This window comes from Anser cygnoides, chromosome 24 (genome assembly GCF_040182565.1).
Source record: "Anser cygnoides isolate HZ-2024a breed goose chromosome 24, Taihu_goose_T2T_genome, whole genome shotgun sequence".
Lineage (NCBI taxonomy): Eukaryota > Metazoa > Chordata > Aves > Anseriformes > Anatidae > Anser > Anser cygnoides.
Genome location: NC_089896.1, coordinates 3,981,737 through 3,997,013, shown reverse-complemented (window position 1 = coordinate 3,997,013; position 15,277 = coordinate 3,981,737). Strand labels below are relative to the sequence as shown.

The window sequence follows — 15,277 nt, the reverse complement described above, 5'->3', positions numbered from 1 at the left end:
CGGGCAGGGCTGCTGCGGTCCCGGCCCCGCTAACACCGCATGCCCGGGCCCGCCGGCCCCATTGGTCCCCGCAGTCACATGCCGGGCGGCGGAGGGGCCGCCAGCACCCGCCTTCCGAGCCTCCCTCCGCTGGGCTGCGCGCAGGGAGCGGCCGCGATCGCAGCATGAGCACCCTCAAGGTCTACAGCACCTCGGTGACCGGCTCCCGGGAGGTGAGCGGGGCGTGGGGTGGCGGTGGGGCAGGGCTGGGAGCCCCCGGGGGGTCCCTTTCCTGGGTGGTTGTCGCTTCCCCGCGGAGCCGTGAGCCTCCCCACGCCGCCCCAGTCCGGGTGTTCCTTCTGCAGCCTCCTGCCGTGCATCACCCAGTGCCCGGTCCCCGCCCGCCTGGGTTTCGGCTCTCTGTGCTGCGTGTCTCCCCCCAAAAAAAGGGCCGAGCCCCCTGGGCAGGTGTAGGGTGGACTGCGGCCCGTAAGGAGTGGTAGCTCTGTGTGCTGAGCGTCTCTGGCGCGCTGGGTGTGTGTTTACCCTTTGAGCTCCTCCCCAGTTCTTGATAACGTGCCTCTTTCACCCGGGGTTCCAGATCAAATCCCAACAGAGTGAAGTGACCAGAATCCTCGATGGGAAAAACATCAAGTACGAGCTGGTGGATATCTCCCAGGACAACGCTCTTCGGGAGGAGATGAGGGCCAAGGCAGGCAACCCCAAAGCCATCCCGCCCCAGATCGTCAACGGAGACCACTACTGCGGGGTGAGGCTCCTGCGCTGCCCTGGGGATAGGTACCCTGAAAGCTGGGGGGTGTGGAATAATCCTGTGCCCTTGTTTTTGCTCGAAGTGGTGTCAAAATGCCTTCTAAAAGGCATTTCCCATGAGGTACACTGACAGGGCGTGGGCTGGGTTAACGTGCGCTTGGAACACGATGGCTTGCAAAAATGGGGCCCGTGCTGGGAGTCGGGGGACCCCTGGGCAGCGGGGCTGCAGCGTGCGGGGCTGGCCCTGCCCCGTCATCCTCCCTCCGACTGGCACCAGTTTGGGCTGCGTGCTCAGGGGACCCCGCGCTGCCTGATCGGAGGGAGCGCGCAGCGCGCGAGCGTTTGGGCTGCGTGCCTCTTGTTTGCGAGCAACCCCGTGGCTTTTCCCTGCAGGATTACGAGCTCTTTGTGGAAGCAGTGGAACAAAACACCCTGCAGGAATTCCTGAAGCTGGCCTGAGCCCCGGGCTCCCCTCCCGTCCTGGACTCTACCTGCATTCCTGAGCACCCTCATCTCTGACCACATCCGATTCCAGGTTGTCAGCACTGTCCTGGCACCATGACCTGTATCCCAGCACAGGGCAACCCCACGACCAAAACTCCTCCTTGCAGCTGCCTACGATTCCCTCCTGCCTAACCCCGACATCATCTCAGAGGGATCCAAAGAAAGTCTGACGCTCGCTGCGCATGGCCTCTGAACAAAGCTGGGCCTGGCTCACTCCGCAGCTTCCAGTGCCTCTGTAAACAGCAAAGCCTCTCGGGCTGTGCGAAGTGCAGCTGTCCGTCAGCCCTCTCCTCTACAGGGAGAGCTTCTGCTTTAGGAGGGAAGGGCTTAAGGTTGCATGTTACTTCCCACTTCCCCCGGTTGCTGTTACAATTGTAAATCCTGCTGCCTCACTTCCTTTATTATTTTTTTTTTAATCCCAACTGCACAGAATTACGGTGACTAATTTTTGTTTTGTTTTAACTTAATGCAGAAATACTGCACAAAGCTGGGCCTGACCGCCCGCCACGGAGCAGGCTGGGGCTGAGGTGTAAGGCTCGTGTCCCTTGGCAGGCTGCGTGAGGGGGATGGATAGGCCCAAAACTGGGACCCGTGCTGCTCCCTCGGTGCCCTCTGCTGCAGTGCAAGGGCTCCCTCGTGAGCATTAATGGCTCAGGGCTGCTCCGGAACAGCTGATGCTGCAGCTGTCTTTACCTTTCCTTTTTGAGTTGGCTTTTTGCAACCTGGACCAAGTGCATTTTGTTTTCCTGCCAAAAAGCAAGTTTATAACCAGTGTCGTCTTCCGAGATGCTATTAAATGTTACTGTACCTTTCGTGTTGGTACTCGTGGGTTTCTTTTAAATTGGTTTTATCTTGACTACAGGTTAAACATCATCCTCCATAACGATTCTGAGTCAGTTCCAGCTCGGAGGAGCTGAGTCAGTTGTACTCGCTGCTGCAGCTTGACACAAAGACCTTAACACCTCAGATTGCTGCCACTAATCAAAGGCTCGTGGGACTCTGAATCCCCTGCAGTGCAGTAGTGACAGGTACCTCTCAAGCAGCCCTCTCCTGTGTGGGGTAAGAACGACAGCATGGGGGAGGGACAGCTTCAGACAGACCCATGGGGAGAAAAACGAACCTGTAGCGTAAAAATTCCCTGGTGGTTTATAGACTGGCTCACAGCAGAGGGGCAGTGGAAAAGGCTGCTCTGTAGGAGGGTCCCTGGTGCACTCCTGTATGTGCTGTAGGTGGAAAAAAGAAGGAAGCTCGTTTACAGCTGCGGGACTGAGTCACTGGTCACAGGGAGCCTGTGGAAGCAGCTGGCCCGTGCTGGTGGTGTTTCCCGTGTGAGCAGCGCATGGCCGAGCTCCAGGCAGAGGGGCCTGGGGAAGGCAGAGCAGTTCCAGGAAGTGCTCAGGGGATCCTGCCTCCTCCTGTAGCTAATTCGAAGTTTACGGAAGTGGAAATTGCAACTAAATAAATGCTGGGAGCCTTTAATGAGGGCTGGGTGGCAGCATGTGCTGGGCCTCTGCTAAAGGGGAACCTGCCTGAAGGTGCTGCCTTGCACAAGTGGGAGTGTTGTCAGCTGGGAGTCAAGTGGGAACTTGTCGGAGCCGAAATGGGAAGAATGTCTTGGGAAAGGGGCCTGCAGAGCACGGCCCCAGCCCACAGGAGAGGAAGATGGTTTACTCTCGGGGTTCAGCAGAGAAGAACCGAAGGGATTATGTTCTTCCCCGATGACACGGTGTCCTGTTGCAGCGGGCTGGGAGGGAGGGAGGAAGGAAGGCCAGCAGCTCAGGGCCACGGCAGGCTCGTTCGGTGTAGCTGTGAGCCTCAGCCCCTCTGGAGCTGGGGGCTGTCCAAGGGAAGAAGCTGTTCACGTACAGGAAACCCAGTAGCAGGATCTCCTGGCTGCACTGGGTCTGGCTCGGTCCCAGCAGTGCGGTGGCCCAAGGCCATTGCTCGAGACCATATAACTGAGCCTGTTTCTCTCGCGGTGTAAATGCAGATGAAATCTCGGGGGAACAGCAGTGTGGAAAGCAGGCTGACCCTGGCTGTGTGGCTGTCCTGCCCGGAGAGGAGTGCTGCTCCAGAGTCCCTGAGCCCAGCCAGTGACTGCCCCAGTACCAGTGTAAAGCTGCCAGTCTTCCTGAGCAGGGATCAGCCTGCATAACCTTCGGCAGAGGTGAGAAACCAGGTCTCTGAGCTGACAGAAATCCCCTGTGTTAGGAACCCAACTGCCTGGGGAAGAACACCCACCCACAAGGCAGCAGGAGACTGGGGCAGCCACGTGGCACCCCGTGCCAAAGGGAGGCCAGAGCAGGAGCCCTCCTCTCCGTCCCAGGTAACGGCGCAGTGAAACTGGATCTGGAAAGACAACTCTTGCTCTTGCCAGCCAGGGGGAGGTTATAACACAGCTCACAGTGCAAGGGCAGCAGCTCTAGGAGCTGTTATGCTGCGTACAGCCCTGCCCCTCTCGCGGGAGGGGGTCTCTTCTCCGCAGCAGCAAGGAGGCCCTGGGGATCAGGCCGCATTCCTGCAGGCTCCTGGAGTTGTCCGCGTACACCCTCTGGGGAAAGGTACTGATGATTTCATACGAGCTGGAGTCTCCACCCCTAGGAAAGAACAGCGCAATCTTTCCTATGCACAAGATCCCCCAAGGTTTTGCTGAGATGCTCTGCCTAATCCAGTTGCAGTTACATAAGAGCAGAGGGAGAGGCTGCTTCTCGAGCGCAGGCCAAGCAGAACAAGGCTTCCTGCCCTCACTGCACGCAGCCAGGCGCAGGGCGGCTGTTCCAGGCTCCCCAGCTGCAGGGAGGCCGTTACATCCCAGCAGTGAGCTCATTGTGGGCTCAGACAGAGGCCAGGGCTGCGGCCTGTGACAGGAGGGGAGACTAAAGGGATCCCCACAGCCACGTGGAATGGTCCCCAGGGGGATGCGTGAGCCTCTGGGCAGTATGAAGTGCGTTGGGACATGGAGCTGGCTGAGCGAGGGATGGCATTTGTCCATCAGCTGGCCTGAAGGCAGCAGCTCAGCTTCCAGGCTGCACCAACACCTTGGGAATGGTGGCGACAGGCCAGTGAGTGCTGCTGAGCAGCTGGAAGGAAGCGAGGGCAGTGATGGACCTGGGCAGGATGGCAGTTCTGAGAGGACAAGAGGCATCTCTTCCGATGTGTCAGCTTTTTGTCAAAGGTGGGTATTAAAAAGGAGCTGGAGTTCCAGCAGTTGGACCCTGATCCTCATGGGTCCCTTCCAACTTGGATGTTCTATAATTCTCCGAAATACTCCAAGCTAAAACCCTGGCAGCGGTGCTAGAGAGCACATCTGGTGTTGGGAGAAGCCAAAGCAGCAGCAGAAGGTGCCCAGGACCTCCTGGGGTCTGGGACTGAGCCCTTCAGCTCAGTGCAGGCTGCTCTGCTCGAAGCACGGCTCCAGAGCCTTGAGCAGCAGCTGCAAAGCCTTCCCTGGGGCGTGACGGAGCGGGGTGGGGAGCAAGGAGGGAGGAAGCTTTCGCCCTACCTGGCGCGGGCAAGGTGCTGGCGCAGTTCCCCTATGGTCTCTGTGAACAGCATCCTCACGGTGTACGTCTGCTCCCCGCTCTCAGACTTTATGCGGAGAGTGCAGATTTCAGGGGCAGGAGCCCCAGCCTCTTCGGTTCTCTTTAACCTGGAGGTCAGAAAGCCTCTTTAGCTGAGGAGCAGAGATTGTGAGCTCTTCTTAACAGGCAGAGCCTCTGGTGTGCTGGGGTAATTGAATTGGGGAGGGGGGCTTCTCGTTTAGGAGTGGCATGGCCTGACGGGGGGCAAGCAAACTGACCCACAGACCAAACTGCTGCTTTGCTTTCACTGCTTAAATGTGCCTGGAAAAGAAGGTTGCTGACCTTTTTTTGCTTTTTTTATTTTAGATCAAGATTGTCTGGTAAGATCTTTGCCCTACTTTTTTGATTAAAAATAATCTGCTTGGGGTTTTTTCATCAGCTATTTGGGTCTTGTCTTGCGTGGAAGACTAGGAGTGGAAAAAAGTGCTGTTAGTGTGACCTCCCGCTTGCACATCAGTTTCCTGGAGGGATTCTCCCATTTAGCAAACAGCTTTTTGGATGGTTTTAAATATTTAAGCCTTGGCTTGCTGTCAGGAAAAGTATTTTGCTGCAATAAGTAAGTAACGCTTTAAACAATAGGAGCTTTTGTTAGAGATGTGAAAGAAGGAAGGTTCTTCCCAAAAGACCAAACTTGGCCTTTTTTTTTTTAAAAAAAAAAAACGATTTTCAAGGTACAAGATAAATGAGGAAGTAAATGGACTTGCCCGACAGAACCCCCTGAAAAAACCTGCAGTGACTGAATAGGAGGAAGATGAGAGCGTGGCGAGGCAGGGATGGCGGGGCTGTGCCTGTACCTCTTCAGGGCAGACAGTCTGGGTGTCTCCACCAAGATCTCTCTGTTGCTCCACATCCCATCAGAGCCCTGAAACCAAACCGAGTGTCACCACTGCCTCCCCTGCACGGAGACAAAACCAGCGCCAGAAAAACCCGGGAGCAGGTGCCAAAGTGCCACGTGTGCTCTGGTGGAGCCTCTTTGGGAGGAGAAGGTTACACAGAGCTGAGAGAGGCCTGAGGAAGGGGTACACGGTACTGGGCAGGGCACTGAGCCCAAGGAATCACTGCCAGCCTCGTCTGGGTGGTGTTGGGGCCCGCTCATACCTGCTGTGTTGCTCTGACTGAGTCTCGGATGTTGATCGCTTCTCCTCCAGGGACTGAGGACTTAGAAAGTTTGTTCAGAAACTGCTTCGAGGAGGGTTTGGGACCTGCCAGAGCAGAAGGGAGATGTGTGTGTGTGTGTACAGTCCTTTTGACAATTCTCTGTCAGAATAGACTGATTTGGTGAAAAGAGACCAGATCAGCCAACAGAGAGAGCTCTAACCTCCCTTAGCTAGGCAGAGGCTGGCTCTGGGTGTACCCAGCAGCAGCTTGTCCCGCTCTCTGGCCCGCTAAATGTTTGTCAATGTAACCAGTGAGTGACTGTGCAGCCTGTTGAGCTCACACCTGTGATGTGCAACAGGCAGATTCCTTGTTAGTTCTGCTGTGAACAGAAAAAAGCTGAAACTATGACTTTACGGGCTTGGAAATGGTTTTCATCTTGTGAGGGTGTATTTGTAGGAGTGAGTTCATCTTTCTGTGGTGTCACTGGGCAATTATTTTTTTTTCTTCCACTGCATTTGGCTTTCCAGGCAGTGACAGTATCTAGCAGGTATGGCTCTGCTTTGCAGGTTGCTAGAATCCAGAAGCAAAATGAGCAACGTGAGGCCTGACCTCATGTCTCATATCCTCTCATGAAAGTCTGAAGAGGAATCATTCATTCAGAACAGCTAAGATTGGTCTAGCTGGAGGATGTCCCCCTTTATGGAATGAGCTTGTAGGAGAACTGGAGTGGTTGCAAGTTACTCTTGCCCAGGCATGCACGGTTCCCTTGACATCCTTTGATGGTAAGGGTGAAGCCAGAAGGAGCCTGGGCTTTCAGAGAGGTGGGAGCCAGATACATTTTGGGAAACCTACTGATCTTCTAGTCTATCGTGGCTTGTCATGCCTCATTCTTTAAGACTTAATGGTGAGAAGACACTACGTGTGCTGGCTGGCCCCTAATTTTTGAAGCAATACTGGGGCTACTAGTGCAGGGTTTTGACCCAGAAGTGTTGCCTTCTTCTTTGAGACCCCACACATTCACTTCTTGCAGGTTGGACTTCCCTGGTAAGGTTTAGATTCTCCTCTTTGGGAGCTGCGTTTTCAAGGCAGGTGTAGGAATTTACCTGGGATCTCGTCGGTTTCCTGCACCTTGCGTGATTCTGAATGGCCAACAGCTTGGCCGAGGCCAGGGAAACTCCCTGGAAGGTCTCCCTCCTGAAATACCACATCCCTTTTGTCGGTGACCTGTTGAATTAAGGCCAACGGCTATAAGCAAATCTGACTTGCAGTTCTTACTGTATCAGAAGACAATAAATTTTAGCAACAATCTGGAGCTGTAAACCCCAAATGAAACAGATGTTTCCTTGGAAGCTGCTCCAGCTGCCCAAACTCAGTGAAATGTACCATTAGGTCCTGTAGGCTAAGAAAGCAAATCCTGGACGATCCCTCGGGTCCCTAAGATGGCCCGTCAAGTCGTTCATCCATCTCAACAGGCACTGGACAGCTGCCCCCTTTCCACAAGCTGTAAGAAATGTGCTGGGACCTGACTTTTCCTCTGTCTCCACACTTAATAATGCTCTTAGGGCGGGAAGAGATGTGAAACCAGCAGGTTGGGGTTGGAGAGGGATTTACTGTCAGACTTGTATTGCTCTGGCTGACGGTAGAAGAAGCTGCAGTGGGGACTGACAGGAGGCTCCAACAAATCAAGGGACGGAGAGTGCCAGCCTGAGGCCCCCAGCACTGGGGAAAGCTGTATAAATAGGGGCAGTCTTCCTGTCTGGGTTAAGATACTGCCCTGTGGTTTCCAGATGTAGTCAGCTACGAAGGTAGTACAGGGAACCACAGACCCGTGAACCTTGCACAGACCTTCCTCTTCCATTTGATTTTCTAACCTCCCCACCTACCAGCTCATGCTAGCTGTTCTGACCTTCTACTTGCTTGTGCAGATGTGTCCTGCTTTCTTCGTGGTGGTGGGCAGGTGTGCCACCCCTGTGGCCTGCCTGCTTACATTTCATTAAGTTTCAGCTGCACTTGAAGACCTAATTTAGAGTCCTTTAAAGCTGTCTGAAAATGTGGCTTTAGCTTTTTGCTATTTCTGAGAAATAAATAAAAAAAAGACCCAAAAGAACCTCAGGTGCCTACATCCATTTAAGTTATGGCAAAATAAACTCTCCCTACAACCTCCTTGAGAGATGCTTGTTCAATCTGTTTTTAAAAGCTCTTGCAGGTGAACTAGTTGAGGTTTTTTTTGTTGTTGTTGCACAGCTCTTCAGATGCTGCATATGCTACTTCTCTTCTGCAAAGCCTGTTATGTTCTCAGAAGTCTTGATCAGAGCCAAGATTCACCGAGACACAGAAACCGTTCAGTCCCGATGCGCAAATACTCACTTCCTCTAACGGCTCACAGGTGTGTTCCTAGCCACCCTTTCCCCAAGACACACATGCAGAGAACTTAGCTGCTTGCATGCTGTGTTTAGAAGCCTTAAACTCAGTTTGTTGTGTGGAACATCCAGAAGATTGGTGAAAGGGAAAGAAACTGGAACCATTTTCTTAGGAAGCAGACCGCTTTCTTTCAAAAACTTGATGAGAACAGGGCTTTGCACTCCCTACCTGAAAAGGGATGCCATCAGGGTAGCGCATCTGCAACTCTGAAGGGAAATAGCCATCCATGATATCCTGCAGGCATTGCTGAAATAAAACAAGAGCTCATGGTCATACCTCAAATTTTCTCTTTATCTGATGACTAATATTTACATCCTGGGCTGCTCCTGTTTGTGTTGTTACTGCTGTGCAAAATGTCTGCACCTACGGCCCAGATTGTTCATCTCTTAATAAATCATGACACAGTTGCATACTAGACTGGTATGCAAGTAGGAACATGGGTGAGGGGCTGGAGGTCTCGGTAGCTGCTCGTTTTTAGGATGAACTCTCACACCCTTTTCTTATATATTCCGTTTCCTGAGACTTAGGCTTAGAGTCACCCTGCTAAGATTCATTAATTCCTCTACAAACATTTCCATACCTGTGCTGATGGTTCCTCGTAGGACCGAAAGGGTCCATCGAACATGACGATCCCATTCTGATACAGCGTAAGAGGGAGGGGTTCTTGCTGTCTCAGCCGGGCACCCTGAGGCGTGTGCTCAATTTGAGAAATGCCTTCTCCAGCTAGCATGTTCAAATCCTTCACGTTTTCCAAGATTAAATCAAAATCAATCTCATGTTTGGAAACAACTGCCTCACCTGTGGCAGAAGGAGCAGAGTTACGGAGGGAAGGAGATGCCAGCTGAGCCACTTTCACCTCTGGGCAGATGTGTTTGACTTGCCTTTGAATGCTAGCATAGTGGGGCTGTCAGCGCTGCCTCCATTTTTCACCTTTCATACCTTTGCAAAGCGTGGTGCAACAATCCTGCTGTGGTGCAGGGCTGCCAGGTTTACATGGGCGTGTGCAAAACCACAAAGGCACAGTAGCAGAGAAACAACCCTCTTGCCTACAAGCCAGTTTAACTCTGCTGCTAAGATGCAGCCAGCTGTTTAGCAATCACATCCAGCAGCTTGTGTTTGGTTGTGGGTTCGTAAGTGTTGTCCCTTAATTGCGGTGCTACAAAATGCATGGAGGGAGGAACTAGGTATCTAGGCTGGATAAATGGAATAGGGCAGACTTGACGAAAAAATGTCGGTGTAAACACAGCTGGCTGCATGCTCCCAGTCACCAGCAGATTTCCCCCTCTAAAGCAGATTTCTCTCTTGCTGGGATGCTGCTGAGGATGTTTGAGTGTTTGAGGAGGGTGGCAGGGTAAAGTGGTAGAAGTGTTATAATGGACAGAAGAATGAGATAAGAAGAGGAAACGAAAGGCAGAGGGTATGGCCTTTGCTTTTCTGTTCTGCTTTTCTAAGATTTGAAAAAGGTGAGAAAAAAAGCTGCCTTAAATAGGAGAGGGGAAATTCTCCTGTAAAAAGGGTAACTGAAAAATCATGAAAACATTTATCCTGCTTTACCCAGTCTGCATCTGAGGGAGGGATGGATTAGTTAGCTAATATTTGTACAGCAGTTAGGAAGCAGTGTTGGCTGTATAGCCCAAGTATTTTTCTATTTTGTTTTTTCTCTGTTACCACTTCCTAAGAAGCCTTTGCCAAATATGCTTGGACCCTACACAGCACAATCAGGTCCCAATTAAACCACTCACATAGGGGCTGGGAGGAAAGGCAAACAATACTCTCTGATGGAGCCAGACAATATGGGTAAGTTGCTACAGCTACTATATATACAAAGCATCTGATTCCATTTTCCACCCATTTTACGTCAGTGTTATTAGAGCAATCGAGCTTCAAACGTTTAGCATATGTGAACTCTCCAGGAAGCAGCTGCTGCGAGGGTATTCTTCCAAATGGCTGAGCCACCAGGTTCTCTCCTCTTTCCTCAGATGGGGCTTATAAAACTTCGATATATAAAATACCACTGTTCTGCCTGGCCTAGCTCCTGTTAAATTGTTCCATGTCTCTGTCCCAGAGACATGGACTGATGTGAAGACCCAGCACAGGATCACAAATTCTGATGGCCTGCTTATCTGCTCTAAGGAGTGTCATACCTTCTCTAAGCACACAAGGGGAGCTAGGATGGTTGCTTCAGCAAAGAGCCTTGATGCTTTACCTGGCTTCCAGAGGCTCTTTGCTGGCAGGTCTTCATCTTTGAGTGACTGTAAACCTTCCAGCTGTTCATGCCTCTCTCCAACCCAAATCAGACCATAGTCATTTAGGAACCGCTGTAAGAGGAAAGCACGAGCCAGTGTTGCAGATCAACAGAAAACTAGACCTTCAGAAAACTACAAATGGAAGCCTGAGAGTACTTGGCTGCAGTTGTGAGCACCAGAAGCAGAAGTGAAAGAGAAGGTTTCTCTTAAGTTTACCTGGCTTTGGCAGACAGACAAACTCTCTGACAGAATAGAAGTACCAGGCTAAAGGGAGAATGAAACTATCTGTAGTGATACAGTAGTTTCCCAAGTGCCTAATAGCTGCATAGACTATTTCTACGGTCGTTGAAATCAAAATGAAGAGGCTTGGAGGAGGCTTAAATGTCTGTGTATAAAATAAACATAATAACAGATTACCTTGTAGTTCACATCCAACCTGTTCTTTCTTTTCAGAGGGGTGAGGTGAAGATTTGTGATTATCAAAGTGGCAGCTTGAAAAGAACCAAGCAGTCTGGGACTGCAACAATCTCAAACCAGAGACGCAGATGGCTTAGAGCAAGTGAAGCAGACATCTCACCTCCATCTCCCAGACCTGGGTCTGCAGCTGAAGGCACCTCATTTCCAGATCCTCTGCTGTGGACGAGTCAGGAGCATCTGAAAGGGAAGACTTGGTTTTTCTGTGCACAGCCTTAAAGAAGAGCTACAGGTAGTGCATGTCCCACGGTGCAGATGCCCCAGCAGTCTGCCTGTACCATAAATGAACTCAAGCCTGTAAGACGCAGGAACTCAATGTGAGTTCTGCATGCTGGTCCCTGACAACCTGACTTGCAGCACTTTTAGCCCGTTCATATCTTTCTCAAAAATAGTTGTGAATGAGGCTGGTGAAGTTTTATGCTGCGGGAAGCTGATGTGAGCAGTGCTGTTCACAATTATACAAGGAGAATTGCTTGGCTTAGTCATAAGAAACTTCTCCAAACATCAGCAGATGTCCACTAAAGCTGGGTCCAGAAACCTAGGCTTAATAGCTGGAACAATGTACGATGAGGTACAAAACGTGTTTGTGGTTTGATAGGCGTATTTTTCTCTGCTCAGGAAATAGAGAATTCACCGCAGCTTTGTGCTAATAAGATAGTTCAGCCATCGTAGGAAATGTGTCTGGGATCAGCTGGAGAGTTACTGGATTCCAAGCAACAGAGGGGTGAAAGAACTCCAGTGACTCACTCAAAGCTGGGCTCAATTTAGAGGTAGGCTGCCTTACAGGACAAGTGAGCCTGGACCTGCAACTGCAAGCAGATTTTTGGTTTTGCTTAGCTGTGAGTCCTTTTTTTTTTTTTTTTTCCCCAGCCTGTTTGAACTCTGCAGTGGTTACTGTTCTTTTTTTTTTTTTTCTGACCATCCTCAGGTACCTTTGTGGTTGTTTTTTGCTCATGGAAATTTAGTAAGCCATAGAAAATAGGTCAGGAAATAATGTTTGCACTGCGCCAGAAAAGCAGAGTAACTGATGAAGTGAGAATCTACCTTGGCAAACAGCACCACGTGTGTAACTGATCTCGCTCACTGAAGAGGCTCTTGGGCTTTTAAGGCAAGGATGGCTCAGAGGGAAGGTCTCCAAGCCTGTTCTGGTGCAGTACCAGGAGACCTGTAACTCTCCCACAGGTAGGAGCAAGGTGCCAAGGGCAGAACAATTTTTTTACCTTCTCCTTTCTGAAGAGTCTTCATTTTCTCTTCAAGTTCAGCAATCCTCCTGTCCTTCAGGATCAGAATGAATAATGACCTTGTTAAGCTCCTCTGCTTTCAGGACCTTGAGGCAGTCTGCATAATTAGTCCTGGCTGGGTGAGTCAGTGCTGCACATACTCTCTCAGATGGGCAAAATTAGGGTTAGAAAGGCTGTATCGCCTCACGAATCATCAGGCTCAGCTGAGGGGTGGGATATAACTCAGTGCTTCAAAAGTAGGTAAGGGGCATTGAGAACCTATTTTCCTTGCCGCCATCTGCACAAGAGATGTGGTCTCATGTCCCTGTACTCCCTGCTCGGGCATAGCTCATGCTCTGAGCTGTAAGTGGCTGATCTAGAAGCCAAACCAGCGTCTTCGCACCCTCTTCTTTCTAAAAACAAATAATCAAAAACACCCCCCCCCAAAAGAAAACCAACAAAAAACCAAACCACCAACAAAAAACCACAGCTATTTATTCTAAACTGCAGCATTACAAAGAGGCCTGTTCTAGGACGACTTTACTGTCTAAGCAAAAGGAAGAAAAGAAAGGTCCGAAGTCAAACAGATAATGATATTAGTGGAAGGATGCAGCGAGTCATTAATTCTTAAAGTCACAGCAGGGTCAGCACAGCAAGGACTGTTCAGTCTCCAATGTCAAGGACTGATATGACTGCTCTGTTGCTTTGCAAAGGGTTATTTGTCTAATTAACAGACCAGGCTATGTCTGAGCAAGTGTATTGCTACCTTGGCTTGAACAGTTAAAGCAGGACACAGAACAGGCCTGGAAAAAGCCAGGGTTTTTACCTTCAGTTGGATTTCTTGTGCTTGTTTATCTATTTTTTGTTCCAACAGACTGATTTTTTGCATTATGGATGACATGAGTTCCATGTCAGCGGGAGCTGCACCTGAAAACACAAATATAGCACGTTACCTCTCTAAAAGGGCAATTGCTATCGGAGGTAGATCTGCACCACAGGGGACCCCACCCAAGAATTCCAGTTCTGCCACAGGACCTTTGTGAGTACCCCGTGTGGACCTCTGGTGGGTGCTGGGTACAAATCCCTTGGTGGGTAGGGGGATGGCTGCATCACTGACAGCATGCGGTGTATGTGAGAGGGAGACCACACAAATTAGCCCTGGCCTGGGGTATTGAGTACCTGAGACTGTCACTGAGAAGCTGTGATGGCCCAGAACCCCTTAATCGTTGAGGGACTTCACCCTGTGTATTCTTTTCCAGTATCGTCCCCCTTGAGCAGGAGGGGAGACTGCCTTGCTCTGGGTTCTTTGACCAAGGAGACAGGCTGTCACCTGAGAAGAGGCACAAAGAGCATGGAAGAAAGAAAACAGGTCAGCATTTTGCATATGACTTCTCCGAAAGGAGGTAAAGAAACATGACAGTTATGCTAAGGGAACGAGAGGGGAGGAGAAAACAGAACGGCCCAGGTCTGTTCACTCCCATAAGCACTCTCAAAATAATAAGGGTATGAGGGCACTCGTTATGGCACAGGACCCAAGGGAACATACGATCTCAGCAGCCAGAAAGAGCGATCACAAAACGGGGCTAGCAGAAGGAGACCATGACGCTAATGCAGAGCATCCTGTGCTGTGCTGTGAGGCTGAAAGCGGTGACACCGAGCTGCGCTAACAAAAAGTTCACTCTGGGAGGAGCAGAAGCAGCAGCCTTCACTGACAGTGGAAAGACGGCTTTTGCTCTAAGATCTAATAGGAAGGATGTGACCTAAAATGGAACTGTAAAACTCGATGAAGCTCTAATGTGCACTAGGGGTTGCTGAGGATGTGGAAACCCTTTGTTACTTATCTGATTTTGGACATGTAGGAGAAAGAGCCACGATCGCTGCAAAACACGTAAGATGGTAAAAAAAAAAAAAAGCCTTACCAGAAGACGCAAACAACTTAGCTCCGCCCTTTCACTAAAAATGAGGAGAGAATATGTAGAATCAAAAGGTAAGTTCATTAATCAGGGGGGAGGTTTGCTTGACAGGCAAACTTTTTAAACGTGACTGAGCAGGCTGCCCAACCACGCCTGAACCGCAGACCTTTTCCTCGCCAGCCCGCCTTCCCGGTGCAAACTGCTCGCCTTCTGGCCGGGGGGGGGGGGGGGGGGGGGGTCACGCACCCGCGGCTCAGCCTGGCCTCGAGCAGCAGCCGTTCAGCTCCCCGCGGTGCGCCCTGCGTTGGCTGCCTGGGAGCAACGAGGAGGAACCGGGAGCGGAGCGCAGCGCTGGGCTGGGGGCAGGCGAGTCCCGCCGCAGGCGCACAGCCAGCCTGCCCTGCTGCAGCGACGAAGGGCAGAGTCACACACGGCGGCTGGGCCCTGTCCCCGCTGTCCCCGCTACCTGCTGGGGCCCCGCGGGGTGTGGGGGGGGGGGTCCCCGGGCCGCCCTCAGCGAGCCCCGGGCCCGCTGCCCCCCGCCGCCATCTTGTGTACCGCGCGTTGCCGCGGCGACGCCGCGCCGCTGCGATTGGCTCGGCGCCGATCACGTGGGGCAGAGAGGCCGCTCGAGGACTACAAGTCCCGGCGTGCACCGCTCCCCCCCCCCCCCCGACCTGCCCTGCAAGCCGGCCCCGTCATGGCGATTTTTAAACTTTTTGTTTTTTTCGCTTAGGGGTTCTCTCCACGCTTCGTGGCGCAGCGAATGGCAGCTAAACCGACGTTTCCTCTTCCTAGCCACCTCCTGCGCGCCCCTGCCCTCCCACGGGCACGGTCTGCATCCGCAGGCCACCCCAGAGGCATTGCACGCTGCACAAATTTTCCCTTTTTTTTGGCTCAAAGCTGGGTTCGGCTGAGCCAGACCCTGTGCCTGCGGCCGTGGCTCTTCCAGAGGGCCCTTGGCCTGCATGTCGCCATCCCACCGCCACGTCTCTCTGCTCTGTGCAGAGTTCGGCCTCGTTCCCTGGAGAGGGGCAGCACTTTTTATGGCACGTTTGCTGTCTGCAGGA

At 51.8% G+C, this 15,277-nt stretch overlaps 2 protein-coding genes across 8 annotated transcripts; one reads left to right on the top strand and one right to left on the bottom strand.

Annotated features, from left to right (window-relative positions):
• The first annotated feature begins 4 nt into the window (after positions 1–4).
• On the top strand, positions 5–2,066 carry SH3BGRL3 (SH3 domain binding glutamate rich protein like 3). Its single transcript, XM_048073212.2, has 3 exons — positions 5–212; positions 581–748; positions 1,144–2,066. The coding sequence occupies exons 1-3, from the start codon at positions 165–167 to the stop codon at positions 1,207–1,209; spliced, it is 282 nt and encodes a 93-aa protein (XP_047929169.1). The 5' UTR covers positions 5–164; the 3' UTR covers positions 1,210–2,066.
• A 180-nt stretch (positions 2,067–2,246) lies between these two features.
• UBXN11 (UBX domain protein 11) lies at positions 2,247–14,590 on the bottom strand. 7 transcript variants are annotated; one of them, XM_048073188.2, is made up of 14 exons: positions 14,454–14,578; positions 14,214–14,247; positions 13,474–13,624; positions 13,121–13,221; positions 12,295–12,349; positions 11,178–11,254; positions 10,561–10,672; positions 8,935–9,152; positions 8,523–8,600; positions 7,037–7,157; positions 5,934–6,037; positions 5,540–5,697; positions 4,757–4,903; positions 3,603–3,851 (listed from the first exon to the last, which is right to left on the bottom strand). In XM_048073188.2, the coding sequence occupies exons 4-14, from the start codon at positions 13,202–13,204 to the stop codon at positions 3,677–3,679; spliced, it is 1,329 nt and encodes a 442-aa protein (XP_047929145.1). In that variant the 5' UTR covers positions 13,205–13,221; positions 13,474–13,624; positions 14,214–14,247; positions 14,454–14,578; the 3' UTR covers positions 3,603–3,676. The 7 variants fall into 7 exon arrangements, with proteins under 7 accessions (XP_066838477.1, XP_047929145.1, XP_047929143.1 ...); XM_048073186.2 differs by lacking the exon at positions 14,454–14,578 and adding an exon at positions 14,374–14,439; XM_066982376.1 differs by lacking the exons at positions 3,603–3,851; positions 14,214–14,247 and adding an exon at positions 2,247–2,477 and having other exon boundaries at positions 14,374–14,500.
• Between the last annotated feature and the right edge of the window lie 687 nt (positions 14,591–15,277).